The sequence below is a fragment of the Microcaecilia unicolor genome, chromosome 3, assembly GCF_901765095.1.
Source record: "Microcaecilia unicolor chromosome 3, aMicUni1.1, whole genome shotgun sequence".
Lineage (NCBI taxonomy): Eukaryota > Metazoa > Chordata > Amphibia > Gymnophiona > Siphonopidae > Microcaecilia > Microcaecilia unicolor.
The window spans coordinates 437557380-437583632 of record NC_044033.1 but is presented as its reverse complement, the minus strand read 5'-3'; the positions used below and the strand labels follow the sequence as shown (position 1 = coordinate 437583632).

At 41.4% G+C, this 26253-nt stretch overlaps 1 protein-coding gene across 1 annotated transcript in view; it reads right to left on the bottom strand.

The window, feature by feature from the left end:
- Nucleotides 1-26253, bottom strand: part of KIDINS220 (kinase D interacting substrate 220) — a 386704-nt gene that overhangs the window by 9816 nt on the left and 350635 nt on the right. The window contains exons 27-28 of the mRNA XM_030198900.1: nt 20324-20461; nt 19455-19553 (exon numbers count right to left, since the gene is read on the bottom strand). Coding sequence (XP_030054760.1) covers nt 19455-19553; nt 20324-20461 — 237 coding nt within the window. The remainder of the gene's footprint in view (nt 1-19454; nt 19554-20323; nt 20462-26253) is intronic.

Genomic DNA, 26253 nt, shown 5'->3' with positions numbered 1-26253 from the left:
AAAAAAGTGAAAAAGCAAAAAAAATCATTAATCTAGACTAATGAGGATTCCCGCTGTTAGAATAACGATACAGCGGAGAGGTGTAGTTTATGAAGCAAAATAAGCACACCGGAAATCTGAAGTCAAGATTATTAGATTGATTTAAAAGACTGTGTTGACAAGAGTAAAGTGCCTTAGTGGTATTAATTGTTAGAATTCTAGTGAGCACTACAGTTGAAGTGTAATTTACAATATTATGCTGTTAACAAAATTATATTAAACTGTAACTGCTGTACAAATAAATCCCAATAAATACATAAATATTGAGGGACTTTTATCAAAAGGTGTCAACTTTTCAAAATGATTTGTGGTGCTAAAGAAAACAATCACAAATTATTCTTCTCTGAAATCAGTGAAACTGGCTGCTCAATATTGGGGTACTCAGCACCCACAGCTGAATCCCACTAGTTCCAGTTTTTTGCCAAGTAGTACCAACATTAAGTTGAGCAGTATTGGTAATATTGGTGATCCCTGTGGTACCTCGCATTCAGAGATCCATGGGGTAGATAATTGGTTAGCTATTTTTACAATATAGGATCAGGTCCTTAGGAAGCCATTAAACCATGCTATCATTGCCCTGCTGTCGAGCAGTGTTATTAGTGTGGTGTGGTCTACTAGGTCGAATGCACTTGACATATCAAATTAGTAGTAATATGTTTGTCCTTGGTTTAATATATTTCTAAATTTCATTAGCAGGGTGGTTATGACTATCTCAGTGCTATGTTGTGGTCTGAAGCCTGATTGGGAGTGATGGAGAATTGAAAATTTTGTCAGGTATTCCATTAGTTGTGTTAAAAGACCCTCCAACGTTTTCGTCAGTAGTGGTATTGAGTAGAGAACTGCAGGGACAGAAATTTAACCCATCCCTGCCAAAAGTAATCTCCTCCATCCCAGCTTCTGGCCCACTCAGCCCTTGCCACGCCGGTCACCTTGACCCCCCCACCAAAGAAAGCCAGATTCTAAAAACCATAAAAATTCTAGTAAAAGTAACAAATAATTTTCTTCTGTGCTCAGCTAAGACAGCAGATGTACAGATTAGCAGGATTCAAAGCAGTCCAAAACAAGTCAGCTCAGAAACAACACAGTCTATATTTAATTGTTCAACCACCCTTAGGATTCACCTTTGGGTTTAAAAAGCAAAGCCCATGTGCATTTAAGGACTAGATAAACAAATTAAAGCAAAGTTTAAAGCAAATGCTCTTAATACATAATACTTGGTAGCAATAATGAAACTGTGATAGAATATTCACACAGTAAGCAGCCTGAGGCAACAGATTTATTTTCTACCGAATATAATTAATTTTGTATAAACTTGGCTAATAATGTGCTGAACTGGACAATTTTGGCACATTTAGACTGATGCTGGACAGAACTTCTGAATGAAGGAAACCCTTCCCTCATTATTCAATACCTCTCTGTGAAACAGTAGTAATAAAAAAAAGGCAAGTGCATTTTTATAATATACCACTGAAATCCACAAAACAAAAGAACAAAATTCCCCACATGCTATCTTTTTCTTTAATGTAGGCACAGGAAAAAAAAGATTTTAAATGCTCCCAGGTTTCAACCTAATTCAAGTTTAATGTAGGATATAAATGTAATAAATAAGTAAATAAATAGATAGAAACTCTGAATGTTGAGCACCTGATTCTCATAACATGATGTCTGTTTTAGTGGACCATTACCAGGAGAAAACAAAATCTCTGAATGAATATAACAGTGCTAGGGTATCCCTTACCAGCTCCTCCAAATGACACACTGATTTCAATTTATAAACAAATTACTATTCTACCTAAGAAAAGTTATTCCGTTATTATACTTCCTCTGTGTACATCCGTATGCTGCACAAGACGGTATGTTTGAAAATATAAGTGAGTAGTAGAAGACCCATGCCTTTATGTTGGCCATTTTGGGGATTGCTTGTGTCTCAGAAGTGTGTATGTTGATTTTGTGTGTGTTTAGACTTTGTGGTGTTTATGTTCGTGGTTCCTGGCAGTTGTGGTGTTTTGTGTTTGCTCACTTTTGTTGTTGTGGTATTCGTTTTGTGGTTGCTAATGGTTGCTGTGGTGTTTGCTTGGTTGCCTGGTTTGTCTGGACTTGCGCTCTTGTGATGTGGAGGATCTGTCCCGCTCCATGCTGGTCTCCGCGTATGGGGAAATCTTGCCCTCCCTGAAGGGTATCCGAGGTGCAGGGTGCTAGGTAACAGCAAGGTTAAAGAGGATTGAGCAGCCTATGTGGATCCGTCTCATGTATAGAAAGTTAACAGCTTTCTTGTTGGCTGGGCAGTTCCTTGGGGGTGGAGAATAAAAATTGTGGAAGTTGTACCAATTGGGTAGTAGTGTCTTAAGGTGGGTACAAGGTTTTCTTTTTTTTAATAGCTGGTTTGAGAGAGGCTTTTAATTTTAATTGGGAGCTTCCCTGTGCTGTCTAGGTACTGCACTTTTGTGCCGCGGGAGAGTTCAGCCCTCTCCGTTATGGGCGCTGTGCCAGGGAGTTCTTTCCTCACTGGACAGAATCAGTGCTGATTTCCTCTGGATGCATTCGTGCTATCTAGTGTAGAGCCCGTTGATGACTTCGGTGCCGGTGGGTTCTTTCCTCACTGAAGAGAGCCAGGGTAGAATTCCTCTGTGTGAGCCCGTGTTCCCCAGCGTCAGGCTCTTTGGCAACTGCTCTCTGGTTAGTCTTCCAGTACTCACGTGCTTGGCCATGTGGTTAGTTTTGGCCAGATTTGGCGTGTTGGGGGTTGTGAGAGCTTGGTAAGGGATACAGGTTGCCCTCCTTTCTTCTTATATATTTTTTATTATTTTGGGTTCTTTTTTCGTTTTGGCCCACGTCTTGCAAGTGGAGGGTGAGGTGGTCCTTCAATGGACACACGCTCGTCCCCTTGGAGGAAATCGCTCCTGCCACCCTGCTCTGACTAGACTCCCAACCTCTACCCCGGAGTCAGTTGCGCTCTGTCAGGTGTGTGGGATTTTAAATATCGCTATACTTTTTGATGAGCTCCTTCCAGCATAGCTGGCATTAGGTATGGCAAACAGGCAAATGCCCTGGGCCCCATGCCACAAGAGACCCCAAGCCTGCCTCAAGCTGAAGAAGGCATAGCCTGTAGGAGGTCTCCTTCCCCAATTTCTGCCCTGGGCCCCTGAATGTCTAACACTAGCTCTGTCTTATGGAACGCTACAATTCAGCATTCTGAATTGGGCCCCTTGATGTCACTGTTACATTCTCCTGACCAGGTTTATTTTATTTTTTTGAAAGCAAAGGAAAAGAGACCTGACCCAGAAATCCCATCTAGGTTATCTGTAAGGGAGAATAAAACTAATATACAAATGTCTCTCTAAATGTAAGTTGCAACCACATTCTGAGTATAACATGCAATTCTGGTCACCCTATCTCAAAAAGGATTCAGAAGGGGGAAATGATGAAGAATACAGAGTGGCTCCCTTATCAAAAAAGGATAAACTGCTTTTCAACTTGGAGAAGAGTTGAGTGAGGAAGATATGAAACCAAGTTACTTACTTATAAAAGACATTCTCTATGGACAGTAGGATACAAATCCTGCTTTGAAGGATCCCTGTGTGAGAATGCTGCCCAAGCTTGCATTTCTCTTGATGTTTTTGAGAGCATATGCACCATTTCCCACCTGCCCTCCTCAGTCTATTAATAAAGCCGAGAGTAGAATACAGTGGGAGAGATATCCTACTGTCCACATAAAACACCTACTAATGGAAACTAACTAGGTTTCTCCAACGACAAGTGGGTAGGCAAGACCTCACAGCATGGGGCATCTTAGCCACAGGCTGCTTTCAACAGAAAAAGGTGCTGCAACAGGCAGACACCACAAAATTGTGTGTATGTGTCAATAAGCATTTTCTTTATTTCCCTCTTTTGGGAGGGAAGACAGCCTCGAAATGAAGACTGGCCAAACCTAGTGCTGTCTCAGCAGACTCTTTCTAAACAGTATTAGGATGTTAACGTATGAACAGATGTCCGTGTTGCAGTCTTGCACATTTCCTCTGGAGGCTGATTTCAAATGGACAACCAACCTAAATGTAGCTCTGATGTTATGAGCTGTGACTTGACCCTCAAGGACATTTGCAAAGGAAATGCAATCTGCTAGCTATGAATGGAATGTGTCTGTGGATAGCAGTCCCAGTTTATTAAGGTCCAAGTTGGATGGAATTTCTAATGGCTTTATGGCCCTCGCGCAAATCCAATGTGTTTTCATCTTTGTGGGAATGAGGTCTTGGGAAAAATACTAGCAGGACAACTGACCGATTATGGTATAAATCCAACACTACTTTAGGAAGGATCTTTGGATGGATGTACAGAACCATGTTGCTGTTGGAAAACTGAGTATATGGTGGACCAGAACCTGAAGCTCACTTACTCTGCATGCTAAAGTCACTGCCACCAAAGCCAACACTTTCCAGGTCATGCACTTCAGTTTGCTGGTATTTAGTGGCTTGAAACGTGCTTTTAACACACAAACTCTTCTCACTTGTAAACAATCTCCTAAATGCTACAATGGTTACCTGAATACAGACACCCCATCAGCAACTAATCTCGCGAACTACTTCAAAGAAAAAATAATAAAACCCCGACTCATGATACCCACCAATATAACGGACTACGCAAACATCCTTGAATGTCTAGACCCAAAACCCGGGGAAAGCCCAGCAGATCAATTATGGACCAACTTTGACATGGTCTCATCAGATGAGATCTCACATTGGCTCGGAAAATACGCCAAATCACAAAGCAAATTAGACATTTGCCCTATCAGTCTAATAAGATATGCACCCAAGCAATTTAAAACAGACCTCACAAACCATGTAAACCACTGGCTGCAAAATGGGCTCTTTCCCACGGATAAAGGAAACATCCTACTTACCCCGCTTCCAAAAGATGCTAAGAAAAGCTCAATGGACCTAACTATCGCCCAGTAGCATCTATTCCGCTCATAACCAAACTCATGGAGGGCATAGTGACAAAACAACTTACTGAATACCTAAATAAACACTCAATTCTGCATGAGTCTCAATCAGGATTTCAGTCAAGTCACAGCAGTGAAATGGTTCTAGTGTCCGCAATGAACTCATTCAAACAAGCAATTGCAACTGGCAACAACATACTCCTCCTACAATTTGACATGTCCAGTGCCTTTGACATGGTTAATCATGGAATACTATTACATATACTAGAATACTTTGGAATAGGAGGTACAGTTCTCAAATGGTTCAAAGGATTCCTGACCACAAGATCATACCAAGTAACAACAAACGCGGATAGATCACCCCCATGGATACCTGAATGTGGAGTCCCCCAAGGATCCCCCCTCTCACCAACCTTATTCAACCTAATGATGATACCTTTAGCCAAACTTCTAGCCAATCAAAACCTCAACCCTTACATATATGCAGACGATGTCACAATTTACATCCCATTCAAACATGATCTAAATGAAATCACCAACGAGATCAACCAAAGCTTCCACATCATGCACACCTGGGCGGATGCATTCCAACTAAAACTTAACGCAGAAAAAACACAATGTCTTATACTCACCTCACAACATAACACAAAAAACTTCTCCACCATAAACACACCATACTGTTCTCTTTCTGTTTCACAAAACTTGAAAATTCTCGGAGTTACCATTGATCGAAACCTCACTCTCAATGCCCAAGTGAACAACACGATGAAAAAGATGTTCCACTCCATGTGGAAGCTCAAAAGAGTAAAACCTTTCTTCCCAAGACACGTCTTCCGAACCCTGGTACAGTCAATGGTAATAAGCCACCTGGACTACTGCAATGCACTGTATGCTGGCTGCAAAGAACAGACTATCAAAAAACTCCAAACTGCCCAGAATACTGCCGCCAGACTCATATTTGGAAAAACTAAACATGAAAGTGCAAAACCCCTAAGAGAGAAACTTCATTGGCTCCCACTTAAGGAACGCATGCGTTCAAGATCTGCACGATTGTACACAAAATCATTCACGCAGATGCCCCAATCTACATGCTAAACCTTGTGGACCTACCTCCCAAAAACGCAACAAAATCATCCCGCAAATTTCTCAATCTGCACTTCCCCAGCTGTAAAGGTCTAAAATACAAGCTGATGTATGCCAATACCTTCTCTTACATGAGCACGCAGTTACGGAATGCATTACCCACAGACCTGAAAACAATTGAGGAAATAACTAACTTTCGTAAATCTCTGAAGACATACTTCTTCAACAAGGCCTACAAAGAGAACCTATAGCCCAACAATCCACCCCACCAATCCATCCAGTTATGAAAGTCCACCTTCTAAACTTACCCGCCCAATCACTTCCTTCTTCTTCCCCTTACTTAATCTCTACATATTACTAATTGTATCTGATATCCTGGAATGACAATATCATTACTAAACTATGTAAGCCACATTGAGCCTGCAAATAGGTGGGAAAATGTGGGATACAAATGCAATAAATAATAATAATAATAAAATAATAATAATAATAAAGCTTCCTTTTTTCAGATTTCTATCTCCATGAACTGATACAGCTCTCTACGAGGCCTCTTGCCTTGGGGCAATAACTTCTGAGGAACTACAAACTGAGAGTAAATTAGCTACATTTATTCAATAAAGTAAACCAGAAAAGACAGAGGCTTCAGGTGTGTGCTGTTGTGCCAAGGTTATACTTCAAGGATATAAAACTTTAAGAGGCCTTGACAACTATGATTTGGATTATCCTTCCCAATGTGCATCGCTTTGCGTTTGTCCACATTTAATTTCATCTCCAATTTCTATAAAGCAACGTAGGTGCCTGAATGATGGAAAGAGGTCTCTCTCACCTGGTTTAGTAGGCTATCTACCATTAAAATTAGGGCAGTTCAGAGATCAAAGGGGCCAACCACACGATTAACAGCGAGCAACACTTTTAAACGCATGATTAATCGCATAAAGTACCCCCTCACATTTTCACCTATATAGTGCAAAATATATAGTGCAGATGTAAATTTTCAAAACTAACATATTGTACTTCAGTTACTAAACTGAAATAAAATAATTTATTTTACCTTTGTTGTCTGGTTATTTTATTTTTCTAATCATCTTATTTCCTTTCTCTGGTTCTGTTCCTGTCTGTGCTCTGAACTCTATTTTCAGGCCCTCCTCTCTCTTCAGTATTTCTTTTCTCTCCTCCTCTCTTCTTCACTTCTTCCCCTATTAACACCTTTCACATTCAACTTTTTGCCATTTTTCTTCCTCCTTATATCTGTCTTGTTTCTATCTCGTCCCTTCCTCTTCATCCATGGGCACCATCTCCTCTCTCCTTTTGTCTGTCTCCTCCCCTCTCCTCTGTGGTCACCATCTCCTCTGGTCTTTCCTTCCACCCTGTGGGCACCATCTCCTCTCTTTCCTTTCCTCTCTATGGGCACCATCTCATCCAGCTCTCTTCTCTTCCCTTTCTCTCTATAGGCAGCATCTCATCTCATTCCTTCCCTTCCTCTTCTCCCCATTGGCACAATCTCATTTCCCCTCCCCTCGGGAGCTCCTGAAGCTTTTTCTCTCCAACCCCCCCCCCCCCCCCCCCCCAAACGCCGAAAGCCTTTTCTTTTCTTTCCTACCATTCTGTGACTCTCTCAGAGTCTTCCTCCCTCCTGCATATATTTTTCTCTCCTATCGCTTTCCCCCTCCCTCTCCAATGCTCCTGTAGCTTGTTCATTCCTGTCCACTGCACACCCGCCCACCAGCAGCCTTTTCTCTGCTACCACTGCGCTTTCTGGCATCTGATCCCACTCCCCACCCCTGCTGCACATGGCCCTCCAATCTTGCCTTGTAGACATGGCAGCATTAACCACAAGCTGCTCCGCTCCTCTCTGTATCCAATTCTGCAGCAGGAAACAGGAAGTTCCATCAGAGAAGGCAGAACACTAGAGAGGGAGGGCTCTGATTACAGAGCGGAGTGGAGCAGCGTATGCTTAATGCTGCCGTGTGTACAAGGCGAGTTCGGAGGGTGGCGGGCAGGATAAGATGCCAGAGAGCAGGGTGGCAGGAGAGAAAAGGCTACCAGTGTTTGGCAGCAGGTAGGAGAGAACAAGCTGCAGAAGCACTGGGGAGGGAAGGGGCAGAAGTAGGAGAGAGCAGCATGATGCGATCAATCGCGTTAAAATTATTAGTGCAAGCTAAAAATTTTAACGCATTAATCGCATTAAAACGCGTTAAATGAATAGCTCTAATTAAAATGAATGTGCTGTCTAGAATTCTATATTTCTTCCAAGTTTTGCCAGTGGCTATGCCACCGTCTGTTTTGGAATCCTTACAATCTTGTATTCTTTGGTTTATTTGGAGTGACAGAAGACCTAGATTTGCGAGAAGGGTTTTATACAGGGACTCAAAAAAGAGAGGTTTTGGAGTTCCTAACTTCTGGTTTTATCATCATGCTGCCCAAGATTGAGCAGCAGTGGAATGGTACCAGAATAATTTCTTACAAATTGTGGGTATTCACTGAACAGCAGCAGGTGGGCACTGTACCCTTGGGTCATTTACTTTGGTTGCCTAAGCAATATCATAGGCTACACGCCAATATACCCCCAATGATTCTACACACCTTTAAACTGTGGGATATGATGGACAATAAACAGGACTTCCAGCTGTATAGATATACACCAATTTGTTGTAATCCTTTATTTCCTCCTGGTATGGTCCCCTCAGTATATGATACCTGGCAGACTTATGGTCTGTCTTGCTGGGGTCAGCTGTAAAACTAGGACACTTTTCTAACTTTTAGGGAATTGGTCAAAGACTACAATCTGCCTCCCTCCCACCAATATGCTTATCTGCATTTGAAACATCTTTTAATGTCTAAACGCTATAGACAGTGTTTGATGGGGGAATATACTAAATACTTAGCTGGCACAATTTATGGCTATCTTAGAGACTCTTCCTGCCCCTGTAGTTCATAGTTAGCGATAGGAAAGGGAATTGAACACTGCAATTTCACCAGAGGACTGGGAGAAAATGGAACAAATCTTTAGCTAAAATTGCCATAGCCTCCATTGTCAAGGAGAACAATGTAAAAATATTGTACTGCTGGTACCTAACTCCAGACTGACTTAACAAGTGGTTTCCACAGTCGTGTCCTGACTGTTTAAGGTGATGTGGTCATCGATGTACTCTGGGCCATATATGGTGGACGTGCCTCAAAACACATTCATTTTGGAAATCTATACAATTTCAGATTTTATGATTTACAGGTCTGAGGATTCCATGGGATCCTGGGATTTTCCTGTTCAACAAGGACACTTTGGGATTTCATAAACGCTAGACATTTCCTCAGTGCAGCTAAGTTGACACCGGTGGCAAGCTGGAAGGACTCTAGCATTCCATCCTTGAATCTATAGAGAGAGTTAAACTTAGCTATGTTTATAGAACGGATGAATTGACTGCTACACATAGAAAAGCTGAATCTAGACGGAATCAGATTTAGGGGTGGGGGGGGGGCTTTGAAACATACCAGTTTTCTGTAACTAACGAATCACTTCCCTTGGTTCTACTTGCTGCAACCTTAGACTTACAGTGTGAGAATTCTCCCCTTCTTTGATTATTTTGCAATTTTGGTTATTTTGGGTTGGGTTTTGATAAATCTTATAAATAAGGATGTACTTACTACAGGATTAATTTTAATTGGCCTTCATGTGTATTTACTTGTGTTGTGATTGTATCTCACTTTGTTTTGCTTGTACTGTGTCATTTGCTATCGCTTTTTCAAGGGAATAAATGTGCGTTCATCTTATATCACATATCGCTTTCCCTTCTCATTTGCTGCTTGCACAATACACATTTTTTCTGCTGCAGGCAGCAAATGAGACGAGAAAGCAATATGTGATATAAGATGAATACACATTTATTCCTTTGTTGAGTTTAAAGCTACAAGATAAGTGTGCTGTTTGTATTTTGAAAGATTTTGAGAATGTCATCTTATGAAAATATAAACCTTTGGAGGCTATAGAGATTTTTGACCAATGATGAGCTTAAACCATGTTGGATGCTTTCTTCAGCAAAAATATAAGCCCCACAGGTTCTTTTGAGGTCTTTTTTCCTCCAATATCAAGAAATTTTGTTAATTTTAATTGCAATGTAAGTATTTTTCCACAGTTTGTTTTGAAAGTGTTCTTACATTTCTGTGGCAAGTTCAGTGAAGTTTCAAACTTTAATAAAGACTTCCTGTTACCAGGGCCGGTCTTAGGCAGGGGTGACAGGAGCGGTCGCACAGGGCCTCGCGCCTCCAGGAGCCCCACGGCGCTTCCTGTCACTCCCTGCCATATTGTTGCTCAGCTGCTTTCCTTCCAGCCCCCCTGTGTTTAAAGTCACAGCGGCGGTAGCAGCAGCGATAAAGCAGGTTCGCCTTTAAGCCTTTCCCTTCTTTCAGCGTGCACTGATGCAATTTCCTGTTTCTACAAAGGCAGCACAGTGCATGCTGAGAAAGAAGGGGAAGGTTTAAAGGCTAGAAGCGAGCCTGCTTTTTCGATGCCGCCGCTGCAACTTTTTAAATGCAGGGCGGCTGGAAGGAAAACAGCTGAGGAAAACTGAGGGCACAGATGGGGCTGGGGTAAAACGGGTTGGGACCTGAAACTCAGGGGTCGAAAAGGGGGGTAAGTTAAGTTGGGGGCTGGAGCAGGCGAATCACTGGATATGGAGGGCAGGGGAGAGAGGAGAGTTGCTACGGATGAATAGAGGGGAGGGCAGGGGAAATGCTGGACATGGATGGAAGTGAGGGAAGACAGGAAGGAGATGGACAAGGATGGAGGGCAGAGGAGAAATTCTGGATACAGATGGAGGAGAGGGGAGAGTTGAAATGCTGGATATGGATGGAGGGGAGGGAAGAGAGGATGTGAGATGAAGTGAGAGGAACATGGATGGAGGGGAGGATAGACAGGAGAAATGCTGGACACAGATGGAGGATAGAGAAGGAGATGCATACTGACGGAGATGAGGGAAAGGGAAAAGAGGAGAAAAATTGCACATGGCTGGAGAAAATAGGCAAAAGCTGGATCCACTCTATACCTCCTCCAGTCAAGTCTGTGGAGGACCCAGCTTTTACCTATGGATGTAGGGCAAGAAATGAAGAAGAAAAGAGGAAAGTAAAAAAATAAATGGAAAGGAAGCCCTGGAACTGGAGTTAAGGGAGCAGAGAGAGAGCAGCAGAATCAGAGACTGGGATCAACATGATCAGAAAAACAAAGTCACAAGACAACAAAGGTAGAAAACAATCATTTTATTTTCATTTTAGTGTTTGGAATATGTCCAATTTGAGAATGTATATCTGCTGTCTCATTTTGCAATGTATACCAATGTTCTGTTTTTCTGGTATTGTGCTGCATGCAGAATCTATATGCTAATTTGGTTTGTGTCATTTTGGGTATGCTGGAGCTGTAACCGCTTACAGAAATTATTTATAATGAAAAAAAAAACAAACAAGTTATTTTTCTTCTCCTATACTGGTGTAATATTTTCAATGATTACTGTTTATATGCGCCAAGGCTGGTAAACGGGTGTGGCTAAATATGCCAACATTGTCCAGTTCAGCACACTATTAGCAGCCAAGTTCATACAAAGTTAATTATGTTCAGTGGAAAATAAATCTGTTGGCTCAGGCTGCTTGCTATCTGACTATTCAATCACTGTTTCATTATTGCTACCAAGTATTACATATTAAGGGGATTAATTTTAATTCATTTATCTAGTCCTTACATGCACATGGTTTTGCTTTTTAAACCCAAAGGTTTCCTAGTATAGCATTTTTCATGTTTGAATTAGATTTTGTATACAAGTTTTGCTTGATTTGTCTTTATTTGAAATAAAAAAAAAATGTTTAAAACATATCTTGTCAACAAGGGGCGGGGCTGGGCTAGGTGGGGACGGGGCAGCGAACTGGTCTGCACAGGGCCCCGCAGTTGCTAAGACCGGCCCTGCCTGTTACATAAAAAGAAAATGGAAAAAAAAAAGAGGAACATAGGTGCCTGCTTTCCTTTATAAGATACTAGTGTAAGTGGGTATATACATAATTAACATTTAGGCATGAGTATGTACACCAGCCATAGAGCTGGTGTGTTAGTGCATAAGTGTTGCAGATATGTATGTAACTTACAGTATTCCATAAGCTACATCCATAAGTTTGAGCTCTGCCCATGTGAACACCCACATTGCAAATACGTGCTATGCTTAGGCAGAATTTTGGCAGTTATGCATGCATGTGCACATGTGTATGTATAAATACAATTATTTGAAACAATACATATGTAATTGATGCATAAATGTTGGTCCTTATGTTATTACCCCTATAGTGGCCTAATTTGAAAAAAAAAAAAAACATCCAGTCAATATTCAGCCAGCATCTTATTTAAGCGCTGAGTGTTGCCAGCTAAATTAGACCTCACATTCAATGCCAGGCCAGAATTTGCTACCAGAACTCATGCAGGTCCCAATCAATAATCAGCTGGAACCCACATAAGGGGATTCTGCATGTCCTCCCCCCCACCCAAACATGAAAGGGTCCCCCCTACATGCTTGACCCACCCACAAGTGAACCCCCTTGTGAACCGCTCACTTTGAGGAAGGCCCCCTATGCCACCCCCAAGTCCCCCACCTCCCACAGGCCTTCCATGCCAGGACTGGTGGTCTAATGATCATCAGGGCAGAAGCAAACCCCACTCATTTCTGCCCCTAATGGCTCTAGATTAAAAATGTCTGCCGCAACTGCTGGTGATAGTCTTCTGGTACTACCTAGATACTGATGCTTAGTGGAAGTACTGTGAGACTACTGCTCGAGGTCGCATCAGTTATTTTTAATTTGGAGCTGCTAGAAACAAGCGGTTTTTGCTCCTACCCTGATGAACACTAGAATTGGGTCTGGCAAGGTAGGCTGGGAGAGGGGGAATATGTGACTTAAGGGGTGGTAGAGGGGTTCTTTTCCAAAGTGAAGGGTTTGGGAAAGAGGTCGGGCATATGGGGGAGGTGTTCTCATATTGGGGGGGGGGGGGAATTAGGAAGGGGATTGGACCTTGTTGAGGGTGAAGGACAGAGGGAGTTAGGGAAGGTTAGTTGCAAGTTGGTACTCATAAGCAATGTGGGCGCCTGCTGATATTTAAGGTCGGCACTCACATAGCTAAGCAGGTAAAATTAGGACTGCACAAACGCAGTACTATTTGCCTGCTTAGCTCTGCAGGCACTGGAACTGAATATTACCGGCACTCACATATCTGCTGCTCCTTCCTGACTCCACCCCTCAACTGCCCTTTTTCTGACCGGCTATTACATGGCCAATTAGTGCCGATATTCAGTGGCACTGCCCAGTTAAATACTGCTGAATATCGGCAGCTGGCCCGGGGGCATGACATGGGCAGGTAGTAGGTATGAAAGCATTAGCCAGCTACTGTGTTACACTTACTGTGCGCGCACTAACTAATGCAGAGTTAAAGTGGAGCCACTTGGCAGAAAGTGCTTCCATGTTAAATGGGAGCAGATATTCCACATTAATGTAAATGTTAACAAACAACCTGCAATAAAAAATAGTGGGAAGCCCTTCTTGATGCAACATTAGTTTTGGGATTGCCATGCACTAAAATTCCGTGTTACAGCGCATTAAGCCCAAAACTTAACACTTATTTGTAAGAGGGCCCCCTTATTGAATTCTTGATATTTGGCTGGGCCTCAGTGGCCTAATCTTCAGGAATATGATGTGAAATCCACCACAGAGAGACAGAAGAGGAGTAAACGAGATAGGGCTTCTGCTGCTTCCTGTTCTAGAGGTTATGCTGGGAAGTGTCAAATATTCTGTTCCATATTAGCTCTCAACAGCAGCAAGTATAGCAGTGGGTGCAGGGACTAAATCACCACATGTTCAAAAACCACTATGGTGTTACCTTCCTACTAGAAAACCCCAGTCCAAATGCAACCTTCCCAATCTCTGGCAGCAGCATACAATATAAACTGGAGCTTCTCCTCCCTGCGCTGCCTTTCTGCCTGACTCTCTGCTCCCTGATTCAGTGGTCGTCAATAAACAGACTGTGTGTGCAGGGCCATAGAGCTCTGCTGCACTTCGCTGACAGCTCTGCTGGTTCCTGCCTGAACAGGATGTTCCATCATAGAGGGTGGGACCAGAAGAGCTGCCAGCGCCGCCGAGCAGCGATCTATGGCCCTGTGCACAGTGTTTGTTTACCGATGGCCACTGAATCGGAGAGGCAGCGGGCTTGGCAGCAAGGCAGCATGGAAGGGAAGTTCCAGTTTCTTTTTGCGGCTAGGGGGAAGAAGAAAGAGAGAGAAGATAATGCTGGAGGCAGGAAATGGGAGGAAAGAGAGAGGATGATGGGGGAAGGAAGAGGCAGAGACACAATCACGCTTTTTTTCGAAAGAGAAGAACGCCCAAATCAGCATAATCGAAAGCCGATTATTTATTTATTGGTAGCATTTGTATCCCACATTTTCCCACCAATTTGCAGGCTCAATGTGGCTTACATTTGCCGTAATGGCGGTTGCCACTTCCGGTTAGCAGAATTACAAATGGTGTTACATTAAGGTGCATACGTACATGGTAGCATATATGGACACCCTCGACTGCTTTCCGTCGCGGGGACAAACAAAGTTAACGGGGGGCGTGTCGGCAGGGTAGTAAAGGCGGGACTAGGGCGTGATTAGGAGATGGTCGTCCTCGGCCGATAATAGAAAAAAGAAGGGCGTCCCTGACAAGCACTTGGCCGACTTTACTTGGTCCATATTTTTTTCACGACCAAGCCTCAAAAAGGTGCCCGAACTGACCAGATGACCACCGGAGGGAATCGGGGATGACCTCCCCTTACTCCCCCAGTGGTCACTAACCCCCTTCCACCATAAAAAACAAGTTTAAAAATACTTTTTTGCCAGCCTCAAATGCCAAACTCAGGCCCATTGCAGCAGTATACAGGTCCCTGGAGCAGTTGTAGTGGGTGCAGTGTACTTCAGGCAGGTGGACCTGGGGGGGACTGGGGGGGGCTCAGCACCCAAGGTAAGGGAGCTACAGTATGTACCTGGGAGCAATTTGTGAAGTCCACTGCAGTGCCCTCTAGGGTGCTCGGTTGGTGTCCTGGCATGTGAGGGGGATCAGTGCACTACAAATACTGGCTCCTCCCACAACCAAACGGTTTGGATTTGGACATTTTTGAGATAGACGTCTTTGGTTTCCATTATCGCCGAAAACCGAGGATGACCATCTCTAAGGTCGACCTAAATGTCAAGATTTGGGCGTCCCCGACCGTATTATCGAAACAAAAGATGGACATCCATCTTGTTTTGATAATACGTGTTGCCCCGCCCCTTCGCGGCACCGTCCTTATAGGTGGGCGCCCTTAGAGATGGTCGTCCCCGTTCGAAAATGCCCCTCAGTGCTGGATATTTGGGGGGAGGGGCAGACAGAGAAGCAAAGCTAGATGTTTTGGGGGAGAAGAGGCAGATGGGCAAAGCTGAATATTAGGGGGAGAGAAGAAACAGAGGAGCAAAGCTGGTATTGGGGGGGGGGGGGTAAAGAGACAGAGGAGCAAAGCTGGACAGTGGAAAGAAAAACAGGTAGTGCTGCATGGTGGAATAAGACAGGCTGAAGTGTAGAGTGAAAAGAGAGAGGGAGGAGCAATGCTGGAAGGTGGGAGGAGAGACAGAGGTGCATTGTTGTATGGGGAGAGACAGAGAAGAGATCTGTATGGTATGTGAGGTAGGGTCAGGTGGGGGAGAGAGAGAGAGAGAGAGAGAGAGAGAGAGAGAGAGAGAGAGAGAGAGAGAGAGGAGATCCTGGGTGCCTGGGGCAGGGGAAGAGAGAGAAGAGATACTGCATGGCAGGGAGGGGGAAGAAAGTTAGATGAAGGGAGAGAAACAGAGAGAAGATTATGGCAGGCAGGGAGAGAGAGACACACACAAGATCCTGGATGGTGGGGTGGGAGAGAGAGAAAGAAAGAAAGAGGAGAAACAGATCCGATATGGCTGAGGGGGAGTTGAGACACACACACACACAAACCCCTCCTGGGTGAGGGAAAAAGATGAAAAACAGGGAAAATGAAGCATGGATAAGTCTGAGTGGTCACAGAGGTAGAAAAATGGAAGAAAGCAGAAAAGAAAATATCAATGTTGGAGATGGATGTAGTAGAAGATGTGAAGAAGACATGCAAAGAGAGAAAAATGATAAATGGACAGCAGATATGGAAAGAGTTAAAAGAAGACAGAAAGGCAGTAACCAGAGACTGCAACCTGCACAATTAGAAAAATTAGATGCCAGATAGCAAAGGTAAAATTATTTTAAATGTAGAATGAAGTAGCCATGTTAGTCCACTTTACAGCTTAATAAAAATAAAACAAAAAATGTAAAATAAGATGACAACTTTTTATTGGACTAAATACATTTTTTTTACTTGCTTTCAGAGGTCTAAACCTCCTTCAGGTTAGTAAACGCCAAAAAGCTAGTCAAAAATGTATTAAATTAGTTCAATAAAAAGGTATCACCTTATACATTTTTGTTTCATTTATTCATTTTTTAGTTATTGGAATGCGTCAGTTTCTGAAATTTAAATCTGTTGGTCTGACTCAGTATGGCTATTCTTATGTTTCAATTTGCTTTATAGGTCCTGAGTGACTTTTTAAAGGTTTTGTATTACTTTTCAATATGCCTAACATTAGAATTTGGACTTGATTTAGCTCTTATCATTCTCAGTAGTAGCTCAGCTTTCACTTGCTAACCTTGAATCTCACTAATTGGGGTGGTACACCTTTGGTATCTCTGCACTCTGGAAATTGGACCTTAGCACTGGTGCTTTTGTGTCATCCAAAGGTTCTGGCTGCCTATTCTGTAGTAATGTACTTTCCTTCCAACTATACTGTTCAGCCATCAAGCTCTCAGACAGTTTGAGCAACCACTTTATTCTTTGACATATGATACATACCTAATATCTAAATTTAATAAAAGGTATTACTTGTTACTATTTTACTACTACTTATTTTTTTTCTGTGTTGTCAAATAATTATGGATGTAAGCCCCATCCCTGGCACCGCCCCCTTTAGCCTCCCCAAACAGTTGGGCCACCGAATGCCTATGCTGAACTCCTTTAACTGATACCTAAATGTTCTGTGTTAAAAATTCCAAACTTACAATTTTGGATTTAAAAAGTAACCATTTTTATTTATTTATCCATTTTCATATCCCACAATTATCCAAAAACAAGTTTCGGTTCAATGTGGCTAACATTTTGAGGTTAGAGGAGGTTACATATAAGCATTACAATTAGTCGCATGATTAACCATACCATTTCTTGAACAGGTAGGTTTTTAGTTATCTGAATTGGAGATATTTTGTGATGTTTCTTATGACCTTGGGAATTGAGATTCACCATTTGGAACCCAAATAACTAAATCTGGCTGTGTAGATGGATTCGTAGGTTATATTTCTGTAGTTGGGTAGATGAAGCAGTAGGTAGCCTCTGGTTTCCGGGTTTGCATTTCTTGATGATAGTTCAATCAGGTCTATCATGTAGTCAGGAAACATACCCAACAATATTTTGAAAATAATTGTGCTGACTTTCTAAAATAGTCTGGCCTTGATTGGGAGCCAGTGTAGTTTCACAAGTAATGGGGTTACTCTCTTATTTCTACTTTTTGAATATCAGTCTTGCTGTCATGTTTTGAATGGTCTGTAGAGATTTTAGTTGGGACAGTATTAGAGTTTGTGTTATAGGTCAAAATGATCATCTTGGAAAATAATCTCTGATCCTTCTTATGAAGTTTTGGTAGGAAGTGGGGTTGTGTGAGCTACATAGTACCAGGAACTTTGTTTTTCCCTCTGTTTAGTTTTAGTTTAAAAGTTGTGGCTTAATTTTCCATAAGGTGCAGACCTTTTTTAATCTCATCTAGTAAATCTGTGATATTGTTATTGAAGAGTATGTATATTGTGACCTCATCGGCGTATAGAAATACGTTAAATCTCATTTTTAAAATAATTTTCTGCTGAGTGGAGCCATCATTACATTGAATAGTATGGGTGATATTGGTGAACCTTGTGGCACCCCACATTCAGAGATTCAGGAGACAAAGTTATTTAGACATCTTTACAATGTAGGATCTAGTCCTTAGAAAACCATCGAACCAGGTTGCCACACCACCAGTGATCCCCATGTTGTCTAGCAGGGCCATTAGTGCTGTGTGGTCTACTAGGTCAAAAGCACTTCACATATCAAACTGAAGTAGTAGGAGGTTTTGATCTTGGCATGTTGATCTTCTGAATTTTGTTATCAGGGTTGTTATGACTGTCTCAGCACTTTAGGATGGTCTGAAGCCTGACTTAGAGCTGTAAAGGATTGAGAAATGTGTCAGGTAGTCCATTAGTTGTTGAGCTACTAGACCCACCATTGTTTTGGTTAGTAGTGGTATTGAAGCCACTGGTCTGAAGTTTGTGAGTTTACTGATCTTGTTGGTGGTGTTCTTTGGGATTGGAATGAGTATAATGTCGCCCTTATCAGAAAGGAAGTGACCATTCGATAGCATGTATTCTATGTGTTCAGTAAAGCTTTCTATGAACCAGTCTGGTGGGTTTTTCATCATATAATTAAGGCAGCTATCTAATAGGCAGTTTGCATGTGCATATTTTGTCAGTAGTGCTTTAATTGAGGTAGATGTAGGTATTTTAAAGGAGGTTCAGATATAATCAGTGTCGGTTTCATATTCATGTAAGAAATCTGAGAGGAATGTTTATGTTGTTGCAAGATTTGATCTTGAAGTGTTGGGCAAGCTGATTTGCTGTTGGTGGAGTTTCATTCGTTGTTAGTAAAGCATGTGTTTAGTATACTGTTCATGAGTTCAAATACTTTTTTCGTATTGATCTGTTCCAGGTTCACATATGTGCTGTAGTATTCTGCTTTAGCTCTCTTTATCTTGTGTTTGTATGTTCTTAAAGCTTTTCTCCATGTAATTTTGTTCAAGTCTGATTTGTTTTTGTTTCTGCTCTGCATTCTAAAAAGTTCTTTCACACCAATGAATACTTGCCTTTCTAACATTTCCTTCATTCCTTCCAAACATGTTTTGAAATGTCCTACTAAATAATTTTGAAAGTTCTCTGCCCTAGTTTAAAAGGGTAACAGAAAAGCAAACAGAACATATTGCTGGTGGCCTCAGCACTAAACTATGTCCCAATATGCTAAGGTTAAAAAAAAACTTGTTACATCTGGTTCTATATCAGAGACCTCTGGAACAGCTCTTAGCCAGATCTTAGTTCAACACTTATAATCCCATGCATGAGCCAATTAGGTTAAGTCAGGCCCTAGGACAATATTTCACAATGTACAGTTAGAAAGGGGGGAAAGTTTCATGACAAACAGTGATATGAACTGAACAAGCTAATATAGATTTTGACTTACTGCACTCTTGAAAAGATGCCAGTCACCAAAGTTCATGTTCATTTCTTTCTTCAGTTCTTCAGTGTTACATTGAATTAAAACACGACCATTTATGTTTGCCTGTATAAGCGAAAAATGACACTTTAACAAAGAGCATGCCAACAATTTCCCAACAACTTGGGGCAATGTTCAAGCCCCGAGAGTCATACAAACCCAGAAGATGACAGCAGACAAGGATCGTAAAATCTATCTTGTCTGCTCATTTTTCTTTACTGGTGTAATATCATAGACCTTACCTTCATAGATTTGTGCTTATTCTTTGCACTCTTAAAATTTTTATAACTGTCTTTTGCCTCAAGAACTTCAGAGACTGCTTCCTTTTCACGAAGATAATATTTTCTAGGGCGATTTCTGAGCTTTTCAGCTTCATACCAGCACTTTCTTGCCATTGAAAAACAGTTGACTTTTCTGTGTTATTCATACCTTTGAGGTACAGTAATTGTTTTTATTATACCCACCCTGTCTCCTCTGGCACTCTCCCCTCTTTCTTTATCTGTTCCTCATTCTCTTACATTTCTCTTCATTCCTCCTTCCAGCCCCTCATTTGCTTTTCTATTTCCTCCCTCCCATTCTTCATTTCTTCCTCAAACTTTCAATCTCTGTTCTGCTTTTTCTCTCCATCCCTTCATTCATTTCTCTGCCTCACTGATCTTCTCCATCCCTTCCTATGCCTCTCCCCTTCTTCTATTCCAACTCAATTGTTTTAATGGACAAGTTCGGGAACTGCAGGTTTTTAATAGGCTTTGTCCGCTATCTACTCTTAAGACTAAGCAAAGTGTATGAATACAGAGAAACCAGCATCTTTATAGGGAATATGTTGTATACTTCACCTTTCGAATAGTTGATGTATACTGAGCTAACATACTTTGATCCAGTCCTTCAATTTGTTTCAGTTTCTCACATACAGCATCCACATTCATTGCGCTCAGTGCGACTCCAAGTGGTCCAGCTGTGTTTGTACTATTTCCCTGTAAAAAGTTAACAAAAATTAAAACAAGAAATTAATATTTCTTTGAAGACAACGGAGTATAGCACACAGATACACCAAATGATCTCTGTTTTTAGTTTTCTCCAACTCCACTGCTGCTTAACTATTAGGATTCATTGCCTTAAGCACTATTTCTGATTCAAAATTAAATCAAACAGTCTACTTCTCTCGTTGCAATTTCTACTTGAAAGCACAACTTATTTATTTATTTAACCGATTAAATTTGGATGAAGGATGAACAATAGAAAAGCAGAATTTGCATGATAAGGTTTTCCATAGTAGCATAAAGTTCTGCAACATTTACCCTTAACATTAATCACTAGTGACACACACACAGTAAGGATATCTATTTTAAAAATATTATATACTGCCCTCTCTGTGAAATCAACATTAAAAGAGGTTTACAATAAAACCAAGTAAAATAGCATAAAATTTAACAACCAGTATCTAAATCTCTAATGCCATCAGGGAAAATTAATAAGGACACAAACTTCAGTTAAGCTCCCAGAAAAAAAAATCCTTTCAGTTTATAAGAGAGCAAAAGACCAAATTTATTACAAATCTCATAAGGCAGGTTATTCCACAACACCAGAACGATGACAGAATACCTCTAGTCTGCCAATACAATTTCTGCACCACTGTCCTAGTTGGAATTGCTAACAGCCAGCCAAGGCTAGAATGCAGAGGTCTAGCAAGCTTGTACCATTTAGAAACCTTAAATTCCAACATTAAGATTTTAAAATGAGCTTGCTCTGCCACTGGAAGCCGATGCTATTTAGCTATCAAAAAATGAGCACACTCTTCTCATCACCGTCACAAGCTGAGCAGAAGAGCTCTGGATTATCTAGAGCCATTTTACAGTTCTCCCTGTGGCCCCAATGTAAAGGGCATTACAACAATCCAAAACACAGATCAAGCCTGTAACTGAATGTAACTCACCTCGAGCTACTACTGAAAAAGGTGTGAGCAATCCAAATAAATAATAAAATGTGCAATAGCACCCCATTATCATATTTCAGAAGTATGCTTCATTCAAATACAAGTGCAGCTGAAATGTGATATATCGTACTGAATAAGCAAAAGAAGCCACATGTCTGTTTTTTCGATCTAGAGGTTTGCTCAAGCTTGTCAAGTCTCCAGTTCAATTATAATAAAGACTGGGAATCTGGGGCCATGAGCTTTTATTTCCAAGTACCTAAGGATTTCCTTCCCTATTTTATATCTCCCAGCCCAATGCATCTGGTCTGTTAACTGCAGCAACAGACCTGGGAGAGGGAACAGAATCATGCAATCATGGCCCTGACACTGGCCACTAGGTATTAAAAAGTGGAGAATCACCACTTTTTAAGACTGATTGGAGTGACTCTGTTTGGCGGTCACACATTTTTTTGTGCTGTGAGGTTGTTTATTTTTCTATTTGTATTGTAAGTTTCTATTATTATTTATTACTGGTGTTCCTGAGTTTCAAGTCTTCATCAGGAGGAAATAACAAATAGATCGCCTTATTCCAATACACAGTGACAGCTCTATTCGGGCTGTATTTATGAGAATGGAAGAAGTGCGATGATGGTTCTCCACTCAGCCAGTCACTATTCATATGACTGATGGTTGAACTGAGCAGTTCTCTTCAACTTTAATATTTATAGTATATTTTGCTTATATTTAATTTTGATTTGTTATGTTTTTGTATTTTTATTCTTTATATATACCTTATTTCTAAGTGATTTGATTATAACTGCCAGAATAGACTATAATTTTTAATTGCTTTAGTCTTTTTACCTAGAGTTTCATATACAATAGGGTTGCATAAATAACTATAACCATGTTAAAATAAAGCAGTGAAAAAGGCTGACTGGGTAGCTTAATGGAAGAGCTGCCCACCACCTACGTTCAGTTTCTGGCTCATATATTCTGTGCTCTAAGGCACATGTCAGTGACTTTGCTCTGTCAGTGACTGTACCATGGAGAAAGCCAATGTCAGTTTTAGGACCCAGAAGAGGAACAAGAGAACAAAAAAAAAAAAGCCCCAGCAAAAAGCTGAGACGGCCAGGGAGATAATGATGTCACTGAAGCTACATTCTGGTTATTAATTTTATTGTTGACCCGACATGACCATGTTTCATCAAGTGCCTGCATCGGGGTCCTTGTTTTTCAATGTGCGTTAATTCACTGTGTTCATAAACCTTAGCCTCTCATATAATCAGCTGATCCAACAGAATATTGCTACACCATTCAGAATGATATTGAAATAGTCTTCACAAGCTCAAACGTATGTGGTCATTACAAGGATAAATGAACATACTGAGTTTACTCACAATGAAAAACAACAACCCCTGAGGCAGGCACTTGCCGAAACATGGCCATAAATCAGGTGAGCAATAAAATTAATAAACAGAGTGTAGCTTCAGTGACATCATCCCCCTGGCTGTCTGCTTTTTGCTGTTTCAGATTTATGACCCATAACTATAAGATTCTGGTAGAAGCCCAGGTGCATGGCTCCTGGCTAAGGATGGTCACTATAATGACTGGACTAAGTGAACTGGGAAAAGATATAAAATATAGGAAAAATCTTCAGACAGTTGTTGTGTATACATGCTCATAACAATCAGATCCCAGCACCAGTTTCAACTGAGATGGAAACACAAAGCACCAGTAGGAAACTACTAATTATAGAAAAGAAATAAAACCTCAGTGTAATGAATGAAGTGTGGGGAAGCGCTTTTGCTTCTGGCCCTTAGTTTGCTCAGCTTCCTATGCCCCCTTCCAGATTTAAATATCATTTAAATTACACACACTTATAAATCACCCATTCAGTAAAATACTGATCTAGGTGGTTAACAACATATATACAATCAACAATAAGACAAACACATAATAAAGACAAACACTGGATGATATCTAAAAAAACTATTCCCCTCATTCGTAAAACCACACAAGCATAAGCAAATGTTCCTCTGCCCGATCTGTTGAATGCCTTTGGCTGAAATCCCATGTTCATGCTGACTTCATACATTTCAAATTCTTGCTGACCTTCTTCCAGTCTGCTCTTTCACTTGCCAAACAGGACTACTACATGCAGTTGACAAACTCTCTTGGCTCAAACCCTCGACGTCTCTTTGCCACACTGAACTCTCTCCTCAAAGTGCTTTCTCCTCCAACCCCCCCTTCACTTTCTCCCCAGATTCTGGCTGAGTACTTTCATGATAAGGTTCACAAGATTCACCTTGAGTTCTCAACCAAGTCACCTCCACCTCTCCTTCCCCCAGTCCATTCTCTCAACCCTCCTTCAACCCTTGCCTCTTTTTCTTCCATTTCTGAAATCACTGAAGAGGAAACTGTACATTTTCTTTCCTCCTCTAAAATTACCTGTTCTTCTGCTTCTATTCCCACCCATCTACTTAGCACTTTCTCTCCTACAGTCATCCCTTCTACCTTTCTCTTTCCAGCGTAACTGTTCCTGATGCCTTCAAACATGCCATAGTTACATTACACCACTCCTCAAAAAACCTTCTTTGGACCCTACCTGTCCTTCCATCTATCGCCCCAACTCCCTCTTCCTTTTCCTATCCAAGACACTTGAACGTGCTTATTCACCGCCATTGTTTTGACTTTATTTCATCTCAAACTATTCTTGATCAATCTGGCTTTCACCCTCTGAATTCAACTGAAACAACCCTTGCTAAAGTTTCCAATAACCTGTTCCTGGCCAGATTCAAAGGACTTTATTATAACCTCATCCTTCTCGATTTATCTGCTGCTTTTGACACTGTTGCTCACCACCTACTCCTTGATACAATGTCCTCACTTGGATTTCAGGGCTCTGTTCTTTCTTAGTTTTCTTCTTCTCTCGCCCATTGCACTTGTAGTGTATACTCTGGTGGATCCTCCTCCACTTCCATCCCACCATCAGTTAGTGTACCTCAGGGCTCTGACTTGGGACCTCTTTTTTTCTCCATCTATACTTCTTCCTTTGGTGCTCTGATCTCATCCCATGGTTTTAAGTATCACCTTTATGCTGATGGCTCCCAGATCTACATCTCCTCACCAGAAATTTCAGCAGGAATCCAGGCTAAAGTATCAGCCTAAACTAACCTCTTCTCCTCCCCCATTCTCTACCTCTATGGATAACACTCTCATCCTCCCTGTCTCACCAGCTTGTAACCTTAGGGTCATCTTTGACTCCTCTCTCTCTCTTTCTCTGTACATATCCAACGGACTGCTAAAATCTGTTGTTTCTTTCTCTATATTATCACGAAAATTCATCCCTTCCTTTCTAAGCACACTACCAAAAACCTTATCCACACTCTTATCATCTTTCACTTAGACTATTGCAACTTGCTTCTCACAGGTCTCTGCGTGCTGCCACTACAGCCACGGTGAAGAGAGAAGCAAGGGTTCAGCGCAAGAACTCCAGACCATCTATAACTAACTTCCTGTTTCTGGGTCTGGCAGAGCCAGTGGCAGCACACAGAGGGGAACATCTCTGTGCCTTTCTTTTGCTTGCTGACGCTACAGCCATGGTGAAGAGAGAAACAGGGGATTGGCACACGAGCTCCAGGCCATCTAAAATGAATAAGCCAGTGGAAGGGAGAGTAGCAGGGAGTCAAGATGGGGCAAAGCTGGATTTGGGGGATGGGGAGACAGAGGAACGCGTTAACTGTGTTAAAATATTTTAACGCTAGTTAAACATTTAGTGTGTTAACAGTGGTATTAACGTGTTAAATGTACAGCCCTACTGAGGATATGAGGAACAATTATTATCAACGGAGAATATCTGGAGCGTTAAATAGGACTAAAGAAATTGTATCAAACTACAGTTTTTGTTAAATGGGCATAAAGGAAGTGGGAATGTTGTGGGGCCAAATGCTGAGCAGTTTGCAGATTATTTGGTTCACAAAATAGACATCTTGAGGAAGGAAATGTCAGTGAATTACACTCTGAGTAGTTTTGAATGATGGTGGTATTATAGATCCAGTATGGACTGAGTTTATATTAGTGGGTACTAAAGAGATAGAAATGATCATAAGATCGGTACACGAGCATTGCAGGATGCTTGTTCATCAGGAATCCTGCAAAATCTTTCATGTGAGATAGTACCTTCTGCTTGTTGGATAGTAAATAAATCATTGCAGGATGGTGTCTTTCCTAAGTTTTGTAAACAAACTACTGTGAAGCCCTTGTTGAAGAATCCTAGCATGGATTCTGTAGAACCGTGTAGTTATAGGCCTATCTCTATTATTCCTTTTTTGGGTAAGATTATTGAAAAAGTGGTCCTTAGACAACTTGATGAGTTTGTGGATCAAATAGATGGTCTTGATCCTTACCAATACAGATTTTGATCCACACATACTGTGGAGACGGTACTAGTATTAACAGTGGATCAAATAGAGGGATGGATAATAAAACTTGTTATTGCTTGGTATTGTTAGGTGTTTCAGGAGCTTTTGATTCCATTGATTTTGATCTGTTACTTGTTAGATTAAAAGATTTAGGTATTAATGGACAAGTTTTGTGTTGGTTTACCTCCTATTTGACCAGATGATCTATGGTCATTTGCAGTGGAGTACAATTGTCAGGACTGGTCAATGTGAAATGTGATGGGCCACAGGGGTTTGCACTGTTGGCACTGTTATTTAACATCCATTTAGTGCCACTAGGTAAACTATTAAGTCATTGGGAGTATTTTATCGCTTTTATGCTGATGAAGTCCAGCTTTTGTTTCTTGTACGACTGTGGGGTAGTGATCTGGGGTGTCGATAGTTGTGGGGTTGT